Below are 18,614 nucleotides of genomic sequence, written 5' to 3'. Positions count from 1 at the left end.
TGAAAATTTCATCTTTTTGGTTAAAAATCAACTTTTTTGGCTGAAGAATCAGCTATTTTATTCAAAAATTTTATCTTTTTGGTTTAAAATGTGTCTTTTTTTATAGAAACTAATCTCGTCTGTTCAGAATTAATTTTTTTAGTTAAAAATTTTTTGTGCGGTTGAAAATTTAGCATTTTAATTGAAAATTTCATCTTTTTGGGTTTAAATTTGTATTTTTCAGTAGAAATTGCAAAAAATTGCAAAAATCTACATTTATTAAAAATTGTTATCAATTGTTATTTATGCGTCAAAATTTAACAATTTCATTTCTAATTTAAACACTTTTTCAATAAAACAATGAAAATTGTAACACTAAAAGTTCTTCGAAAATCTAAAAAATTCAAAGCTTTCTATGTAAAACAATTCAGTTTCAAATTATTTTCTTTTAAATATTTGGTTTCAATTTACTTGCCTTGAATTAACAGTGAAATACTGTTAAATATTAAAAATTTATTCTTTTTCTACATCAAGAAATTTCAAATTAAATGGGTTAAAAATTAAATAATTTAGACTCACAATATTTTGAATTTGATAAAAACGTTTACATTTTTGAATGGCTATAAAAATTAATAGAACTAAATATATTAATAAATTTCTTTATTAAATTTAATATAAACAAATAATGTAAAGAAAGAGCTGAAACTCTGAATTAAAAATATATTATTGATAAATCATGAAAATTTTTTTTTTTAAATAAAATTATCGGAATAAATAATATATTAATTTTAATTCTTATTAAGACTTTCGGATTAATTTTAAAAATATTTTTTTATTGATATTTACAGTTGATAAAATAAAACTGTTTTTTATCAAAAATTTTCAACTTTAAAGACTGTCATTTTAAAATTCTTTAAATTAAAATATATGCTTTGAAAAATTAAAAATCTAAAATTAATTTTTTTTTTTTAATTAAAGACTGTCGAATTACGCATTCTAAATTAAATGATATAATAATTTATAAAAATCACAGTTTAACAAATTATTTAAAAAACGGTTGAAATCAAAGTTGGGGAAAAGTTTTTATTCTAAAAACTTTGTAAAGTTCCCGGTGACATTTTCAACCAAAAAGATTAATTTTCTATCAAAAAGGTTAAATTTCTATAAAAAAAAATTAATTTTCTACCAAAAAGACGATTTAAAAAATATATATAAAAAAAATTAAGCCTCAATTAAACAGTTGAATTTTCAAATGAAAAATATAAATTTTCAAACAAATAATTAAATTTTGAACTCGAAATAAACAGTTTTCAACCAAAAATTGAATGTTTAAATTTTCAATTAAAAAAATTTATTTTCTTTACAAAAGACAGATTCATTTTCTCAAATTTACTTTCTAAGCAATAAAAAATGAATTTTCAAAACAAATAATTTAATACATTTTATCTATAGTCTAATTTTCATTCAATTTTCAATTTTCAAAAAAAAAAAATTTCCTGTCCAGAAGATTAACTTCTACCAAAAAATTCAAAATTTTGACAAAATATTTACAGTTGCAACTCCAATTGTTAAATTTCCAGTGAAAAAATTACTTTTCAGCCAAGGAAAAAATGATTTTTCGACATCATTTTTAACTTAACATTTTTAAATTTTAAATTAATTTTGTATTCAGTTGACATTTCTACCAAATAGGTTTAAAAATTTTAATACAAAATAATGGAATTCAACCAGAAAAATATGTAAATTGTCAACTAAAACCGTTCTATTTTTAACCAAAAACAACAAATTAATTTTCCTTAAAAAAGAATAATTAAATTTTAAATTCAAAAAATTACTGTTCAACCAAACAGAAGAATTTTCAACTAAAACTATGAAATCTTCAATTAGAATCAGTTAACTTTTCAATTAAAAAATTACTTTCCACCACCAAAAAAAAACTTTCAACCGAAAAAATCGAACGTTAAAAAAATAGTTATATTTTCAAACAAAGTCATGAATATTTAACTGAAATAGTTAGATTTCAAACAAAAAAGACGTATTTTCGACAAAAATGATAAATTTTTAACTTTAATACCAGAATTTTTAACCGAAAAAGAACAATTTTTAAACAATTTTTGTTGAAAAAATCGAATTTTAACAAAATATGTGATTTTTCAACGAAATAACTAAATTTATAATTAAAAAAAGCAAATTTTCATCCATATTGTTGAATTTTAAACAAAATTTGATGACAAAATAGTTGAATTTTATACCAAAAAGATAAATTTTTAACCATAAAGATTAAATTTCAACAAAAAAGAAAAAAGCAGGTGAATTTTTGACAAAGTGCATATATTTTCAAACATTCAGTTTAATTTTTAAATAAATAAAAATATTTAAATCATCTCAAATAAATTAATTTTCAACCAAAGAATGACATTTTTAATCAAAAACTTTATTTTCTGCCCAAAAAGGACAAATTTTACAAAATACATCCACTTTCAACCGAATAAATTTTCTACCAATTTCTTTAATTTTTGAGTCGAAAAAACAAATAATTTTTTCCAAAACAGTTTAATTTTCAAATAGAAAATGATATTTTTTAACAAAAAATAGTTACCTTTTTAATTAAAAAAAAAATTAAGTCTTCACCCAAATACTAAAATTTTCCCAAAAAAAATGTCAACCAAGAAACTTAATTTTCCACAAAGAATATTTTTTTATTAAATTATCTCTTTCTATAGATTTTTTTTTATAAATACTAACTTTTGGTTCAAAATTGATCTGTGTGTGTTTTTTTTTTTTTTTAATGAACTTTTTTCTTAAACATTTTATTGAGCATTTTAGGCTCAAAAATTAAAAAATTTGATAGAAAAATAATGATCTATTTAGTTAAAAATTGATGATGGTATTTGTTGTAAAATTCGTATTTTTGGAAGAAAATTATGTTTTTATTTATTGGAAATTAAATTCTTTAGTTGAAAATTAATTTATTTTAGATGAGAATTCAAGTATTTTAGTGAAAATTTGTCTTTTTTTATTAAATCTAAATTTTTTTTTATTTGGAATAAAAATCTGTTTTTCTAAAATATCAACCACTACATTGTTCGTTGAAATTCCAACTTTTTAAATTCAAAATTCAACTTCTAATTTTAAAGTAAAACTATTTTTTTAAAGTTCCTTTTTTTGTGTGAAAAACTTCGAATTCTAGTTCAAAGTATTATTTCTTTTTTGTTTAAAAATTATTATTTTTGTAAACTGAAAATTTAATTAATTTCTTGAAAATTCAACTGATGAAAAATAATTCTTTATTGAAAATCCATATTTGCGGGTTGAAATTTCAAACCTTTCACAAAAATATATATTTTTTTTATTTGAAATTTTAACAATTTAGAAGAAACTTCAATTATTTGTTAAGAATTAGTATTTTTCGTGGAAAATTGATTTTCCTTTGTTTCAAACTATAATATACTTTGAAAATTAATCTGCTTTAGTTGAAGATTCAAATATTTTGTTGAAAAATCGTCTTTTTCTATTATATTTAACTCCTTTTAATTTAAAATCAAAATCTGTTTTGATATAAGAACAATTTCATTTTTTTTTTATGAAAATTTTAGTATGTTTCGGTGGAAAAATCAACTGTATTTTCAGACAATTTTTTTGGCTTAAAAATTCAACTCTTTCGCGTTAAAACATTGACATAATCTGCTAATTTTTTAAAATTTTTGAGTCGCAAAAAAAATAATTTTTTCCAAAAAGGTTTAATTTTCAAAAAGAAAATAATATTTTTCAACAAAAAATAGTAACCTTTTTAATTAAAAAAAAAAAAAATTAACCCGAAAGGCTTGATAACTAAATTTTTAAAAATGACTTCTTATGAAAAAGGTCAAATTAAAAAAAAAAACTAAGTCTTCACTCAAATACTAAAACATTCAAAAAAAAAAAAAATATATATATATAACAAAAAAAAAAAAAAAAATTTTGTGGGAAATTCGACTTTTTCTATAAAAAAAATTAATTCTCCTTAGCAAAAATTCCCCCAAATTTGTTGTTCAAAATTCATCTTAGCTTAAAAATTCAACTATTTAGATCTAAAGTTTAAGAAAAGAAAAATATATAATAAAATTTGGACGTTCATAAATATTTCGTTGAAAATTCGTAGTTTTGGGTAAAAAAATTCAAATATATGATTACAAATTTACATATTATGTTAAAAATTAAAGTATTTTGTTAAAAATTCCTCTTTTTTTTTGTTATATTCAATTGTTTTTTATTAAAAATTAAAATATGGGTTGATCAAAATTAATCTTCAGGAGTAAAAACTCGTCATTTCAGTTTAAAATTCACCTCTTTGTCTGAAAACTCAATTATCTTTTTTTGAAAATTCTCCTCATTTTGTTTTAAAATTAATGATTTTAACTAAAAATTCCACTATTAATTTTTTGTCGAGTTTTTTTCTTTTAGTAGAAAATTAATCATCCTTGTTTAAGATTTAAATCGATAAGAAATCTATATATTTTGTTAAGAATTAGTATTTTTCGTGGAAAATTGATTTTTCTTTGTTTCAAACTATAATATACTTTGAAAATTAATCTGCTTTAGTTGAAGATTCAAATATTTTGTTGAAAAATCGTCTTTTTCTATTATATTTAACTCTTTTTAATTTAAAATCAAATTCTGTTTTGATATAAGAACAATTTCATTTTTTGATGAAAATTTTAGTATGTTTCGGTGGAAAACTCAACTGTATTTTCAGACAATTTTTTTGGCTTAAAAATTCAACTCTTTCGCGTTAAAAAATTGACATAATCTGCTGCTTTCTCAAAAACTTATATTTTCTGGCTCCAATCATCCACTGGACAATTTGTAGCTAATTAGCAACAAAAAAAAACGGCGAAAAAGCAGCAGTAAATAATGTATTTGTTTTAAAAGGAGAATTTGAACAAAAAGTCAAGTTGAATTTTATACCAAAAAGATCAATTTTCAACCATAAAGATTAAATTTCTACAAAAAAAAAAAGAAGTGTTTTCAAACATTCAGTTTAATTTTTAAATAAATAAAAATTCCACAATTTTGTTAAAAAGTTTTCAATTTAAAAAGTTTAATTTTGAACGAGAAAATGCACTGGTTGATATTTCCACAAAAAAGATTTTTATTCTTTAAAAAAAAAATTGTTGTATTTAAATTGTTGTATATATTTGAATCCTCATCTAAAATAAATTAATTTTCAACTAATGAATGACATTTTTAATCCAAAACTTTATTTTCTGTCTAAAAAAGACAAATTTTACCAAATACATCCACTTTCAGCCGAATAAATTTTCTACCAATTTCTTTAATTTTTGAGTCGGAAAAAAAAATAATTTTTTCCAAAAAGGTTTAATTTTCAAAAAGAAAATAATATTTTTCAACAAAAAATAGTAACCTTTTTAATTTAAAAAAAAAAATCACCCAACTAAATTTTTAAAAATGACTTCTTATCAAAAAGGTCAAATTAAAAAAAAAAACTCAGTCTTCACCCAAATACTAAAACTTTCCAAAAAAAAAAAAAATACACTGGAACCGCGTTTATATCCTCTCGCACTTATAACCACTCGCGCTTATATCCCTGCATAACTCTCACTCATATCCGCCTGTCACTCCCCACCTCGCAGTACCACGTGACTAAGAAGCCAATCAGAGCGCAGCGCGGCCATTTCTCCTTCGCTGAGCAGCATTGGTGGGATCGATCCCCTTCCGGGAGGACATAAGTGAATGTTTACGTTCAAGGACGGCGGATATAACTGCGATTCCAGTGTATATATAAAAAATATGTATAAAAACATTTAAAAAAAAAAAACAAAAAACAACTTATTTTCAAATTGTCAACTTACAGGGTTCTTGACTATTGCTAGCTTGGAGCAAATCAAGCAAATAGGAGCGCTTGTCGTGGTCCTCGACCCAGACAATCTTCTGGGTGATATTCTCGGAAGTCGACCCGACACGACCGACGGCCAAGAAAATATAGTTGCTCAGGAAATCCCGGGCCAACATCTGAATCTCCTTCGGGAAAGTCGCGGAGAACATGAGTGTCTGTCTCTCTCCGGTCGGCGGCATGTTGTCCTCTTCGACAATGCGTCGGATCTGGGGCTCGAAACCCATGTCCAGCATACGATCTGCTTCGTCGAGCACCAAATATCTGTTGTTGTTTTTTTTTTATATTTTTTATTATTTTTTATTAGTATTATTATTATTATTATTATTATTATTATTATTTAATGCGGGCCTCACACAGACCAGTCCATCAAATCAATTAACAAAAATCAGAGGCCAACAAATTCAAGATCAATTCAATTCAATTGCGTCAACAACTCAACTTCAATTCAAATGAATTTAGAATTAATTTATGAAAGCAATTAAAAACAAAAATTTCAATTTAACAAGTTAAATTTTGAACGAGAAAATGCACTGGTTGATATTTCCCCAAAAACTGTTTTTATTCTTTAAAAAAAAATGGTTGTATTTAACCAAAAAAGACAAACTTTCACTAAAATATTTAAATCCTCGTTTAAAATAAATTAATTTTCCACTAAGGAATGACATTTTTAATCAAAAACTTTATTTTCTGCCCAAAAAATTTTAAAAAAAAATTAATTAAATTAAAATTATTATTTGATGCAGGCCTCACACAGACCAGTCCATCAAATCAAGCATCAATTAATAAAAATCAGAGGCCAACAAATTCAGGATAAATTGAATTGAGTCAACAAAAATGATAAATTTTTAACTTTAATACTAGAATTTTTAACCGAAAAAGAAAAATTTTTGAACAATTTTTGTTGAAAAAATCGACTTTTAACAAAATATGCGATTTTTCAACGAAAAACCTAAATTTTCAATTAAAAAAAGCAAATTTTCATCCATATTGTTGAATTTTAAACAAAATTTGATGACAAACTAGTTGAATTTTATACCAAAAAAAAAATAAATTTTCAACCATAAAGTTTAAATTTCTACAAAAAAAAGGTGAATTTTTAACAAAGTGCATATATTTTCAAAGATTCAGTTTAATTTTTAAATAAATAATAATTCGACAATTTTGTTAACAAGTTTTCAATTTAAAAATTTAAATTTTGAATAAGAAAATGCACTGGTCGATATTTCCACAAAAACGGTTTTTATTCGCAAAAAAATTTGTATTTAACCAAAAATGACAAACTTTCACTAAAATATTTCAATCCTCATCTAAAATAAATTAATATTCAACTAAAGAATGACATTTTTAATCAAAAACTTTATTTTCTCCCCAAAAAAGACAAATTTTACAAAATACATCAACTTTTAACCGAATAAATTTTCTACCAATTTGTTTAATTTTTGAGTCGAAAAAAAAAGAATTTTTTCCAAAACAATTTAATTTTCAGATAGAAAATGATATTTTTTAACAAAAAATAGTTACCTTTTTAATTTAAAAAAATCAAGCTGAAAGGCCTGATAATTAAATTTAAAAAAAAAGACTTCTAATCAAAATGGTCAAATTAAAAACAAAATTAATTAAATTAAAATTATTATTATTATTATTATTATTATTTAATGCAGGCCTCAACACAGACCAGTCCATCAAATCAAGCATCAATTAACAAAAATCATGGGCCAAAAAATCAGGATAAATTCAATTGAGTCAACAAAAATAATAAATTTTAACTTTGATATTAGAATTTTTAACCGAAAAAGAAAAATTTTTAAACAATTTTTGTTGAAAAAATCGACTTTTAACAAAATATGTGATTTTTCAACGAAATAACTAGATTTTCAATTAAAAAAAGCAAATTTTCATCCATATTGTTGAATTTTAAACAAAATTTGATGACCAAATAGTTGAATTTTATACCAAAAAAAAAATAAATTTTCAACCATAAAGTTTAAATTTCTACAAAAAAAAGGTGAATTTTTAACAAAGTGCATATATTTTCAAAGATTCAGTTTAATTTTTAAATAAATAATAATTCGACAATTTTGTTAACAAGTTTTCAATTTAAAAAGTTAAATTTTGAATAAGAAAATGCACTGGTAGATATTTCCACAAAAACGGTTTTTATTCTTAAAAAAAATTGTATTTAACCAAAAAAGACAAACTTTCACTAAAATATTTCAATCCAATTTGTTAAATTTTTGAGTCGAAAAAAAAATAATTTTTTCCAAAACAATTTAATTTTCAGATAGAAAATGATATTTTTCAACAAAAAATAGTTACCTTTTTAATTTAAAAAAAAATCAACCCTAAAGGCTTGATAATTAAATTTAAAAAAAATGACTTCTTATCAAAATGGTCAAATTAAAAAAAAATTAATTAAATTAAAATTATTATTATTATTTAATGCAGGCCTCAACACAGACCAGTCCATCAAATCAAGCATCAATTAACAAAAATCATGGGCCAAAAAATTCAGGATAAATTCAATTGTGTCAACAAAAATGATAAATTTTAACTTTGATACTAGAATTTTTAACCGGAAAAGAAAAATTTTTAAACAATTTTTGTTGAAAAAATCGACTTTTAACAAAATATGCGATTTTTCAACGAAAAACCTAAATTTTCAATTAAAAAAAGCAAATTTTCATCCATATTGTTGAATTTTAAACAAAATTTGATGAGAAAATAGTTGAATTTTATACCAAAAAGATAAATTTTCAACCATAAAGTTTAAATTTCTACAAAAAAAAAAGAAGGTGAATTTTTAACAAAATGCGTATATTTTCAAAGATTCAGTTTAATTTTTAAGTAAATAAAAATTCGACAATTTTGTTAACAAGTTTTCAATTTAAACAGTTAAATTTTGAACGAGAAAATACATTGGTCGATATTTCCACAAAAACGGTTTTTATTCTAAAAAAAAATTATATTTAATCAAAAATGACAAACTTTCACTAAAATATTTGAATCCTCATCTAAAATAAATTAATTTTCAACTAAAGAATGACATTTTTAATCAAAAACTTTATTTTCTGCCCAAAAAAGACAAATTTTACAAAATACATCCACTTTCAACCGAATAAATTTTCTACCAATTTCTTTAATTATTGAGTCGAAAAAAAAATAATCTTTTCCAAAACAGTTTAATTTTCAAATAGAAAATGATATTTTTTAACAAAAAATAGTTACCTTTTTATTTTAAAAAAATCAAGCCGAAAGGCTTTGATAATTAAATTTAAAAAATGACTTCTTATCAAAATGGTCAAATTGAAAAAAAAAAATTAGTCTTCACCCAAATACTGAAATTTTCAAAAAAAAATGTCAACCAAGAAACTTAATTTTCCATAAAGAATTTTTTTTTATTAAAGTATCTCTTTCTACAGAAATTTTTTTTGCTATAAATACTACCTTTTGGTTCAAAATTGATATGTTCTTTTTGAAAATGAATTGCTTTCTTAAAAATTGTATTGAGCATTTTAGACTCGAAAATTAATTTATTTTAGACGAGAATTCAAGTATTTTAGTGAAAATTTGTCTTTTTTGATTATATCTAATTTTTTTTATTAAGAATAAAAATATGTTTTTCTAAAATAGCAACCACTACATTTTTCGCTGAAATTACAACTTTTTAAATTAAAAATTCAACTTCTAATTTTAAAGTAAAAGTATTTTAGTTTAGCAAAAATCATAGGCCAACAATTTCAGGATCAAATCAATTCAATTGAGTCAACAACTCAACTTCAATTCAAATGAATTTAGAATTGATTTAAGGGAAAATTTAAAAAAAAATTTAATCTTTAATAAATTCAGTAAATTTGAAAAAAGCTCAGAAAATTCAAGGGAATTCAGAAGAATTGGATAAAATGTCGAAGAATACAGGGTGAGGTTCAAAGAATAAAATAAAATGAAATAAAAACAAGTTTTTTTTTTTAATCAATTGAACTAACTAGAATTTGAGTGAACTTAGTAAAATTCAAATTAATTTTAAAAATTCGAGTGATTCAAAAAATTAAAGTGATTTAAACAAAATTCAAGATAATTTATCAAAATTAAAAAGAACTCAGGATGAATTTCAAAAAATAGTTTAAAATATTTAAAACTCTAGTAATTTCTAACCAAGGGAGCGAACCATAACTACAAAACAAATCAAGTTAAATTTTAAAAAAGTCAAATGTATTGGAACCATTTTTTTAAATAAAAAAGTTCCTTTACCTTCCGTAAAATTCGAATGAATTGAGAGTAATTTATAGTAAACGAGAAGAATTCGATGAAATTAATAAAAAATCAAGGAGAATTGCAAAAGAAAAATAAATTAATGGAAAACAGTTTTAAAATATTAGAAATCTTCTATGAATTCAGTAAATTTGAAATTAGTTCAGAAAAATTCAAGGGAATTGAAAAGAATTGCATGAAATGCTTAAAATTTAAAGTTAGGTTAAAAAACTTCAATTCTATTTAATAAAACCTTTTTAAAATTACAAATAATTCATTGAATTAAGTAGAATTACGTAAATTTAGACAAAGTTAAGTGAATTAAAACAATTCAAGTGATTTGAAAAAATGCAAGTGAATTACAAAAAATTCAAAAAAAAGTTTAAAATAATTATATTTTGAAGCAAATTTTGAAATTATCAACTGAAAAGATCAATTTTTCATCCAAAAATAGAAAAGTTAAATTTTCAGTAAAAAAAAAAGAAAAGAAAAAGAGAACACAAATATTAATGTTTATCCAATATTTTGAATTTCTATCAAAATAAATGAATTTTAAAAACAAAAAGACAAATTTTCAACCAACAACAATTTTTCAATGAATACAGAAAAAAAAGTTCATACAAATTTTTCAAATTTTAACTCATGAAGGCGAATTTGAAACCAAAAATATTTTAAGCAAAGTAGTTAAATTTGTAAATAAAAAAAATAGTTTTCAAACACAAATTAAATAATTTAATTTTCAGATAAAAAAATGAAATTTAACCAAAAGAGGTGAATTTTAAATAAAAAAAAAAAAAAGAAGAAAAAGACGAATTAAAAAAAATGCAAGTGATAGTAAATTCCAAAAAATAATTGAAAATCTTTGAAACTACTAATTTCGAACAAGAAAGCGACGAATGACTACAGAACAATTCAAATTTTTAAAAATTCAAATGGATTATAACCATTTTTTAAATGAAAAAAAGCCTTAAATTTCTGTAAAATTGGAATGAATGGAGAAGAATTTAAGGTAAACGAGAAGAATTCAATCGAATTCACAAAAAAAAGCAAGAAGAATTTTTAAAATCAACCAAATTAATGGGAAACAAGTTTAAAATTAAAAAAAACTTTTAAAATTGGCTCAGAAAAATTCAGGAAAATTCAAAAGAATTAAAAAGAATTAAATTTAAAAAAATTCAAGAGAATACAATTTTTTAATAAAAAATGCAGAGTAAATTCCCAAAACTAATTTAAAATCTTTGAAACTGCTAATGCTGAACCAAGGGAGCGACTAATGACCAAAGAACAAATCAAGTTAAATCCAAAAGAATTCAAATGTATTGAAACAATTTTCTAAGAAAAAAAAAATGCCTTAAACTTCCATAAAATTTGAATTAATTTAGAGGAACTCAAGGTAAACAAGAATTATTCTATAAAATTCAAGAACATTTAAGGGCATGTGACACAGCCAAATACCTATATTACCGACCTCACTTTTTCAGTTCACTGAATGTTTTTTTCAAACCTAAGAACTTTTTTTGTAAATAAAATATCGAGTTGAAACTTTGGAAGATTTATTAGAGTACAATAAAGTACGTTTAGGTACTGCATTTTGGTAGAAACTTGACTGAAAATTATTTCATCTTTTTTCTGAACCTCAACATTTTTTGAACGTTCCAACTTTTTTTATACATAAAGTATCGGTCTCAAACTTTGAGAAATGCAAGAGCCGAAAGAAAACTACGTTTAAGCACAAATCTTTATAATAAAAGATGTAAAAAAAAAAAATATTTCAACTATCAATTCCAACGGCATCAGTCGGTAACGTTGTACACGAAAATACGAACCCTGGCGGCCACTAGACGAGGCTCCAGAGGTTTCGTATTTTTGTGTACAACGTTACCGACTGATGCCGTTGGAATTGATTGTTGAAATATATTTTTTTACATCTTTTATTATTAAGCTTTGTGCTTAAACGTAGTTTTCTTTCGGCTCTTGCATTTCTCAAAGTTTGAGACCGATATTTTATGTATAAAAAAAAGATCGAGCGTTCAAAAAATGTTGAGGTTCAGAAAAAAAGATGAAATAATTTTGAGTGAAGTTCCTACAAAAATGCTGTACCTAAACGTACTTTATTGGTCTCTAATAAATCTTCCAAAGTTTCAGCTCGATATTTTATTTACAAAAAAAGTTCTTAGGTTCAAAAAAACATTCAGTGAACGGAAAAACTGTGATCGGTAATATAGGTATTTAGCTGTGTCACATGCCCTTAACAAAAAAAAATCAAATGAATTGGAAACAATTTAAAAATATGAAAAATCTTGAATGAATTCAGTAAATTTGAAATGAGCTTATAAAAATTCAAGGAAATTCAGAAGAATTTGAATAAAATGCCTGAGAATTCAAGACAATATTAAAAGGCTTCAAATTAATTCAATAAAAACTTTTAAAATTTCAAAAAAAATCATTGAACTAAGTAGAATTGAGAGTAAATTTACAAAAACTCAAGTGAATTAAAAAAATAAAATAAAAATTGAATAAAAATTTTTTTAAATGCAGGGTAAATTCCAAAAAGCAATTTTAAATCTTTGAAATTCTACGAATTCCTAACGAAGGGAGCGACTAATGACTACAAAACAATTCCAAGCTAAATTAAAAAGAATTTAAATGTATTGGAACTATTTTTTAAATAAAAATATATCTTTGATTTCCGTAAAATTTGAGTGCATTTAGAGGAATTTTAGGTAAACGAGAAGAATTCGATAAATTTCATAAACCTAGAAGAATAAAAAAAAAATCAAAGAAAATGGAAAAAATTTTAAAATATTTTTAAAAAGTGCAATGAATTCAGTAAATTCGAAATGAGCTCAGAAAAATTCAAGGGAATTCAGAAGAATTGGATAAAATACCTAAGAATTCAAGGTGAGGTTAAAAGGCTTCAAGATCAATGAAATAAAAACTTTTAAAATTTTCAAAAAAGTTCACTGTATTGAGTAGAATTTCAGTAAATTTGGAAGAATTCAAATTAATTAAAACTATTAAAGTGAATTAAACAAGATTCAGGAGAATTATAAAAAATCAATAAGAATGCAGAGTAAATTCCCAAAAATAACTAATGACTACAAAACAATTCCAAGCTAAATTCAAAAGAATTTAAATCTACTGGAACCATTTTTTAAATAAATAAAAAATTCCTTTGATTTCCGTAAAATTGGAACGAATTTAGACGAATTTTAGGTAAAACGAGAAGAATTTGATCAAATTTATTAAAAGTAAAATTAATTGAGAACAATTTAAAAATATATAAAAATCTTCAATGAATTCAGTAAATTTTAAATGAGATCAGAAAAATTCAAGGGAATTCAGAAGAATTGGATAAAATGCCTAAGAATTCAAGGTAATATTAAAAGGCTTCAAATGAATTCAATAAAAACTTTTAAAATTAAAAAAAATTCCATTGAGTTAAGTGGAATTTGAGTAAATTTACAAGAATTTAAGTGATTTAAAAAAATTAAAGTGAATTAAACAAGATTCAAGCGAATTTAAAAAATTGATAAAAAATGCAGAGTAAATTCCAAAAAATAATTAAAAATCTTTGTAACTGCAAACTTTGAACCAAGGAAGCGACTAATGATTACAAAACAATTCAAAGTTAAATTCAAAAAAATTCAAGTGTATTGGAACAATTTTTAAATGAAAAACGTTACTTTGATTCCCGTAAAATTGGAATGAATTGAGGGGAATTTTAGATACGCGAGAAGAATAAGATAAAATTCTTCAATATTCCAGGAAAATTAAAAAAATTCAAATTAATTGGAAACAATTTACAAATATATAAAAATCTTCAATAAATTCAGTTAACTTAAAATTAGCTCAGAAAAATGAAGGGGAATTTAAAATGAGGTTAAAAGGCTTCAATTCAATTATTTCAAAAATTAAAAATACCAAAAAAGTTCACTAACTAAGTGGAATTTGAGTAAATTTAGATGAATTTAAGTGAATTAAAAAAATTCAAATGATTTCAAAAAATTAAGGTGAACTAAAAAAAATTCAAGAGAATACAATTTTTTAATAAAAAAAATGCAGAGTAAATTCCCATTAATAATTTAAAATCTTTGAAACTGCTAATTTTTAACCAAAGGAGTGACTAATGACTACAAAACAAATCAAGTTAAATCCGAAAGAATTCAAATGTATTGGAACAATTTTTGTAATAAAAAAAATGCCTTTGATTGCTATAAAATTTGAATTAATTTAGAGGAATTTAAGGAAAACGATAAGAATTCGATGCAATTCATGAAAATTTAAGAACTTAGAAAAAATCAAACAAATTGGAAACAATTTAAAAATATTTTTAAAAAAATCTTTAATGAATTCAGTAAATTTAATATGAGCCCAGAAAAATTCATGTAAATTACGAAGAATTGGATAAAAAAACATAAGAATACAGGATGAGTTTAAAAGGCTTCAAATTAAGTAAATAAAAACTTTTAAAAATTCAAAAAAAATCCATTGAATTAAGTGTAGAATTATGTAAATTTAGAAAAATTTAAGTGAATTAAAGTAATTAAAGTGTATTCATCAAAAAGTTCAAAAGAATTAAAAAGAATTAAGGGTAAATTGCAAGAAATTATTTTAAATCTTTGAAAATGTTTGGAACCATTAATTTCTAACCGAGCAAGTGACTAATGGCTACAACAAAAATTAAAGTTAAAATAAAAAATTCAAGTGAATTGGAAAAAAATATTAAATCGAAAAAATGATATTGATTTACAATAAAATGTGAGTTAATTTTGAGGAATTTAAGGGAAATGAGTAGAATTCGATGAAAAATCAAATTGGAAAGAGTTTAAAAATATGAAAAATCGTCAATGAATTCAGTAAATTTGAAATGAGCTCAGAAAAATTCAAGGGAATTCAAAAGAATTGCATGAAATGCCTAGGAAATCAGGGTAATGTTAAATGGCTTCAAATTAAGTAAATAAAAACTTTTAAAAAATCAAAAACATCCATTGAATTAAGTGTAGAATTATGTAAATTTAGAAAAATTTAAGTGAATTAAAGTAATTAAAGTGTATTCATCAAAAAGTTCAAAAGAATTAAAAAGAATTAAGGATAAATTGCAAGAAATTATTTTAAATCTCTGAAAATGTTTGGAACCATTAATTTCTAACCGAGCAAGTTACTAATGGCTGCAAAAAATTAAAGTCAAATTAAAAAGACAAAAAAATTTAAGTGAATTTAAAAAAAATATTCAATCGAATGGCATATATTTACAATAAAATATGGGTTAATTTCGAGGAATTTAATGGAAATGAGTAGAATTAAGTAGAATTACGTAAATTTAGAAAAATTTAAGTGAATTAAGGTCATGCGACGAGTGGGTCACGTGACTAGATTCCTACCTTACCCTCACGTTTTTTATTTCCCAACTTATTTTCACAACGAAGCGCCACATCGGAGTTCAAAATTTGGAACAATTAATCGGAAGCACTAGGAAAGTCGGGCCTCGTCCCAAATTTTAATTATTATGAAAAAAGCAAAAAAAAAAAGTTATTTACAACAAAAAACTTTTTTCATAATTATACAAATTTAGGACCAGTCTCACCATTCTTAGTGCTTTTTGTTCAGTATGCCAAATTTTCTACTCGATGTGGCGTTTCGTTTGATAATAAGTTGGGAAATAAACAAAGTCGCGGTAAGGTAGGAATCTGGTCACGTGACACACTCACCAAATGGCCTTAAAGACATTAAAGTGTATTCATCAAAAAGTTCAAAAGAATTAAGGGTAAATTGCAAGAAATTATTTTAAATCTCTTAAAATCTTCGAAAGCATTAATTTCTAACCGAGCAAGTGACTAATGACTGCAAAAAATTAAAGTTAAATTAAATTAAAAAAAAAAAAACATTTTAAGTGAATTGGAAAAAAATATTAAATCGAAAGAATACCATATATTTACAATAAAATGTGGGTTAATTTCGAGGAATTTAAGGATAATGAGGAGAATTCGATGAAAAATCAAACTTTGAAATGAGTTTAGAGAAAATAAGTAAGTAAATAAATAAATAAATAAATAAATAAATAAATAAAATGATTGGTTGGTTGGTTGACTTACCGGCAATTCTGTAGACCAATCTTGCCACGCGTGAGCATGTCGACGAGACGACCGGGCGTGGCGACGAGGAGATGACAGCCGCGATCCAGTTCGCGCATCTGATCGGCAATGTTGGCGCCACCGTAGACAACGGCAGGACGCATGCGCGATCTGTAGGCGAATTTGCGCGCCTCGTCATAAATTTGTGTGGCTAATTCTCTAGTGGGGGCGAGGACGAGACCGAGGGGGAACTGCTTGCGACGTCCGGAAGAGGCCGGGATTGGAGGCTGTCCGGCCTCGTAAATCTGATTCAAAATTGGCACTAGAAAGGCCGCCGTTTTACCAGATCCGGTCTGGGCGCATGCCATCACGTCGCGACGCCCTATAATTATTGGTATCGCGTACTTCTGGACTGGCGTAGGCATATCATATCCAGCTAGGCTAATACTGTTTCTTATTATCTCGGTCAGCTTGACCTCCTCAAACTGCAACACACACACAAACACTTTTCTTTGTCTTTTTCTTTTTCATATTGCAAAATTTCAGAAAAGTTAACCAAGGCTCAATTCATATATTATAATTAATTCACGTTTGAGCATAAAAAATTTCAACCGAAAATTGTATAGTTTCAAAAAAAAAACAAAAAACAAAAACAAAAGACTTTTCAATAAAATAGTAATGTCTTCAACCAAAGAGATTAAATCTTAAACAGAAAATGCATTTTTATCAAAGTAGTTCAATTTTCAACCAAAAAGGAGATTATTTTGTAAAAAATAAAGTGAATTCTCTATGAACCATGTAATAGTCGATATTTCAACCAATAAAATATTTGCACTACACATTTTTTAAAGTTGAATTCCACCAAGAATAGACACATTTTCAAACAAATAGTTAAATTTTCTCACTAAAAACAACAAATTTTTAACCAAAAATCAAATTATTGGATTGTCAGTTTGAAAAATTAATTTTCAATTAAATAAAACAAGGATTTTCAAAAAAATAATAATATTTTCAACAAAAAGGCGAATTTTCAACGAACCTTACAAAACTTTTGAATTTGGAACAAAATAATTATATTTTGAAACAAATTTTGAAATTATCAACTGAAAAGACCAATTTTTCATCCAAAATTAGAAAAGTTAAATTTTCAGTAAAAAAAAAAATAACTTGGAAAGAAAATAAACAAATTTTCAACAGAACAGTTTAATCCTTACAAAACCGATATTTATTTTTAACCAAACAATTGCACTTTTAACAAAAAAAAAAAAAAGAAAAAGAGAACAAATGTTAATTTTTATCCAATATTTTGAATTTCTACCAAAATAAATGAATTTTAAATACAAAGATAAATTTTCAATCAACAAAAATTTTTCAATGAATACAGAAACTAAAAATTTCATACAAAATTTTTCCATTTTCAACTCAGAAAGGCGAATTTGAAAACAAAATTATTAATTTTCTACCAACAGATAAACCTTCAACAAGATACATGGATTTTAAACAAAGTAGTTAAATTTGTAAATAAAAAAATTAGTTGTCAACCACAAATTAAATAATTTAATTTTCAGATAAAAAAATGAATTTTTAACCAAAAGAGGTGAATTTTAAATTTAAAAAAAAAGAAAAAGACGAAATAAAAAAAATGCAAGTAATACAGAAAAAACGTAATTAAAAGTTGCTGAAAATGCATTAAAATTTTTTTTTTTAATACCTTAAAACCTTAACAAAGCCCTTCCAATTATTGAAATTTATTTAAAATTTCTCGACATTCATTAAAAATTTGTCTTTTTGGTGGTAAATTAACCTTTTTGTTTTAAAATGCATTTTTTAAATTGACACTTTAACTTTTTTGTTGAAAACTCTGAAGTTTTATTAAAAACTTCGTCTTTTTTGGTAGTAAATTCATCTTTTTTTAGTAGAAATTTCTACTGTTTGGCGTTGAACTTTCGAATTTGATTCAAAATTCGTTTTTTTTTTTTTTTAATTAAACAGCAAGGTTTTAAAATTCAACTACTTTCTTAGAAATTTAAAAAAAAATTCAATTTTTTGGTTGAGAATTCTGAAATTTTATTAAAAATTCTTTTCTGGTAGTAAATTAATTTTTTTGTTTAAAATTTGATCTTTTTTAGTTAAAACTTTCCAAATTTTGCAGGGAACTTTGGGATTTTATTAAAAATCTGTCTTTTTTGGTTAGAAAAATTCATCTTTTTTTTTTGTTAATTTTATCATTTTTGTTACAAATTTAACAGCTAGTAAATTAATATTTTTGTTTAGAAATTTATCTTTTTTAGTTAAAATTTCCCAATTTTGGCAGGGAAGATAAAGAGGAGGAGGAATAGGAAAAGGAGGAGGAAGAGGAGGAAAAAGGATGAAGAAGGAAAAAAGAACAGATGGAGAGAGAAAGAAAAGGAGTAAGA

General features: G+C 23.7%; 1 protein-coding gene across 2 annotated transcripts in view; it reads right to left on the bottom strand.

Annotated features, from left to right (window-relative positions):
• The window catches only part of LOC117177646 (ATP-dependent RNA helicase bel), a 50,782-nt gene that overhangs the window by 20,617 nt on the left and 11,551 nt on the right, over positions 1–18,614 (bottom strand). For both annotated transcript variants that reach the window (XM_033368441.1, XM_033368442.1), the window contains exons 4-5: positions 16,219–16,682; positions 5,832–6,136 (exon numbers count right to left, since the gene is read on the bottom strand). In XM_033368441.1, the coding sequence (XP_033224332.1) occupies positions 5,832–6,136; positions 16,219–16,682 (769 nt within the window). The remainder of the gene's footprint in view (positions 1–5,831; positions 6,137–16,218; positions 16,683–18,614) is intronic.

Source organism: Belonocnema kinseyi, chromosome 8, assembly GCF_010883055.1.
Source record: "Belonocnema kinseyi isolate 2016_QV_RU_SX_M_011 chromosome 8, B_treatae_v1, whole genome shotgun sequence".
Lineage (NCBI taxonomy): Eukaryota > Metazoa > Arthropoda > Insecta > Hymenoptera > Cynipidae > Belonocnema > Belonocnema kinseyi.
The sequence above is the reverse complement of the archived record's forward strand: the minus strand, read 5'-3'. Positions and strand labels throughout refer to the sequence as shown.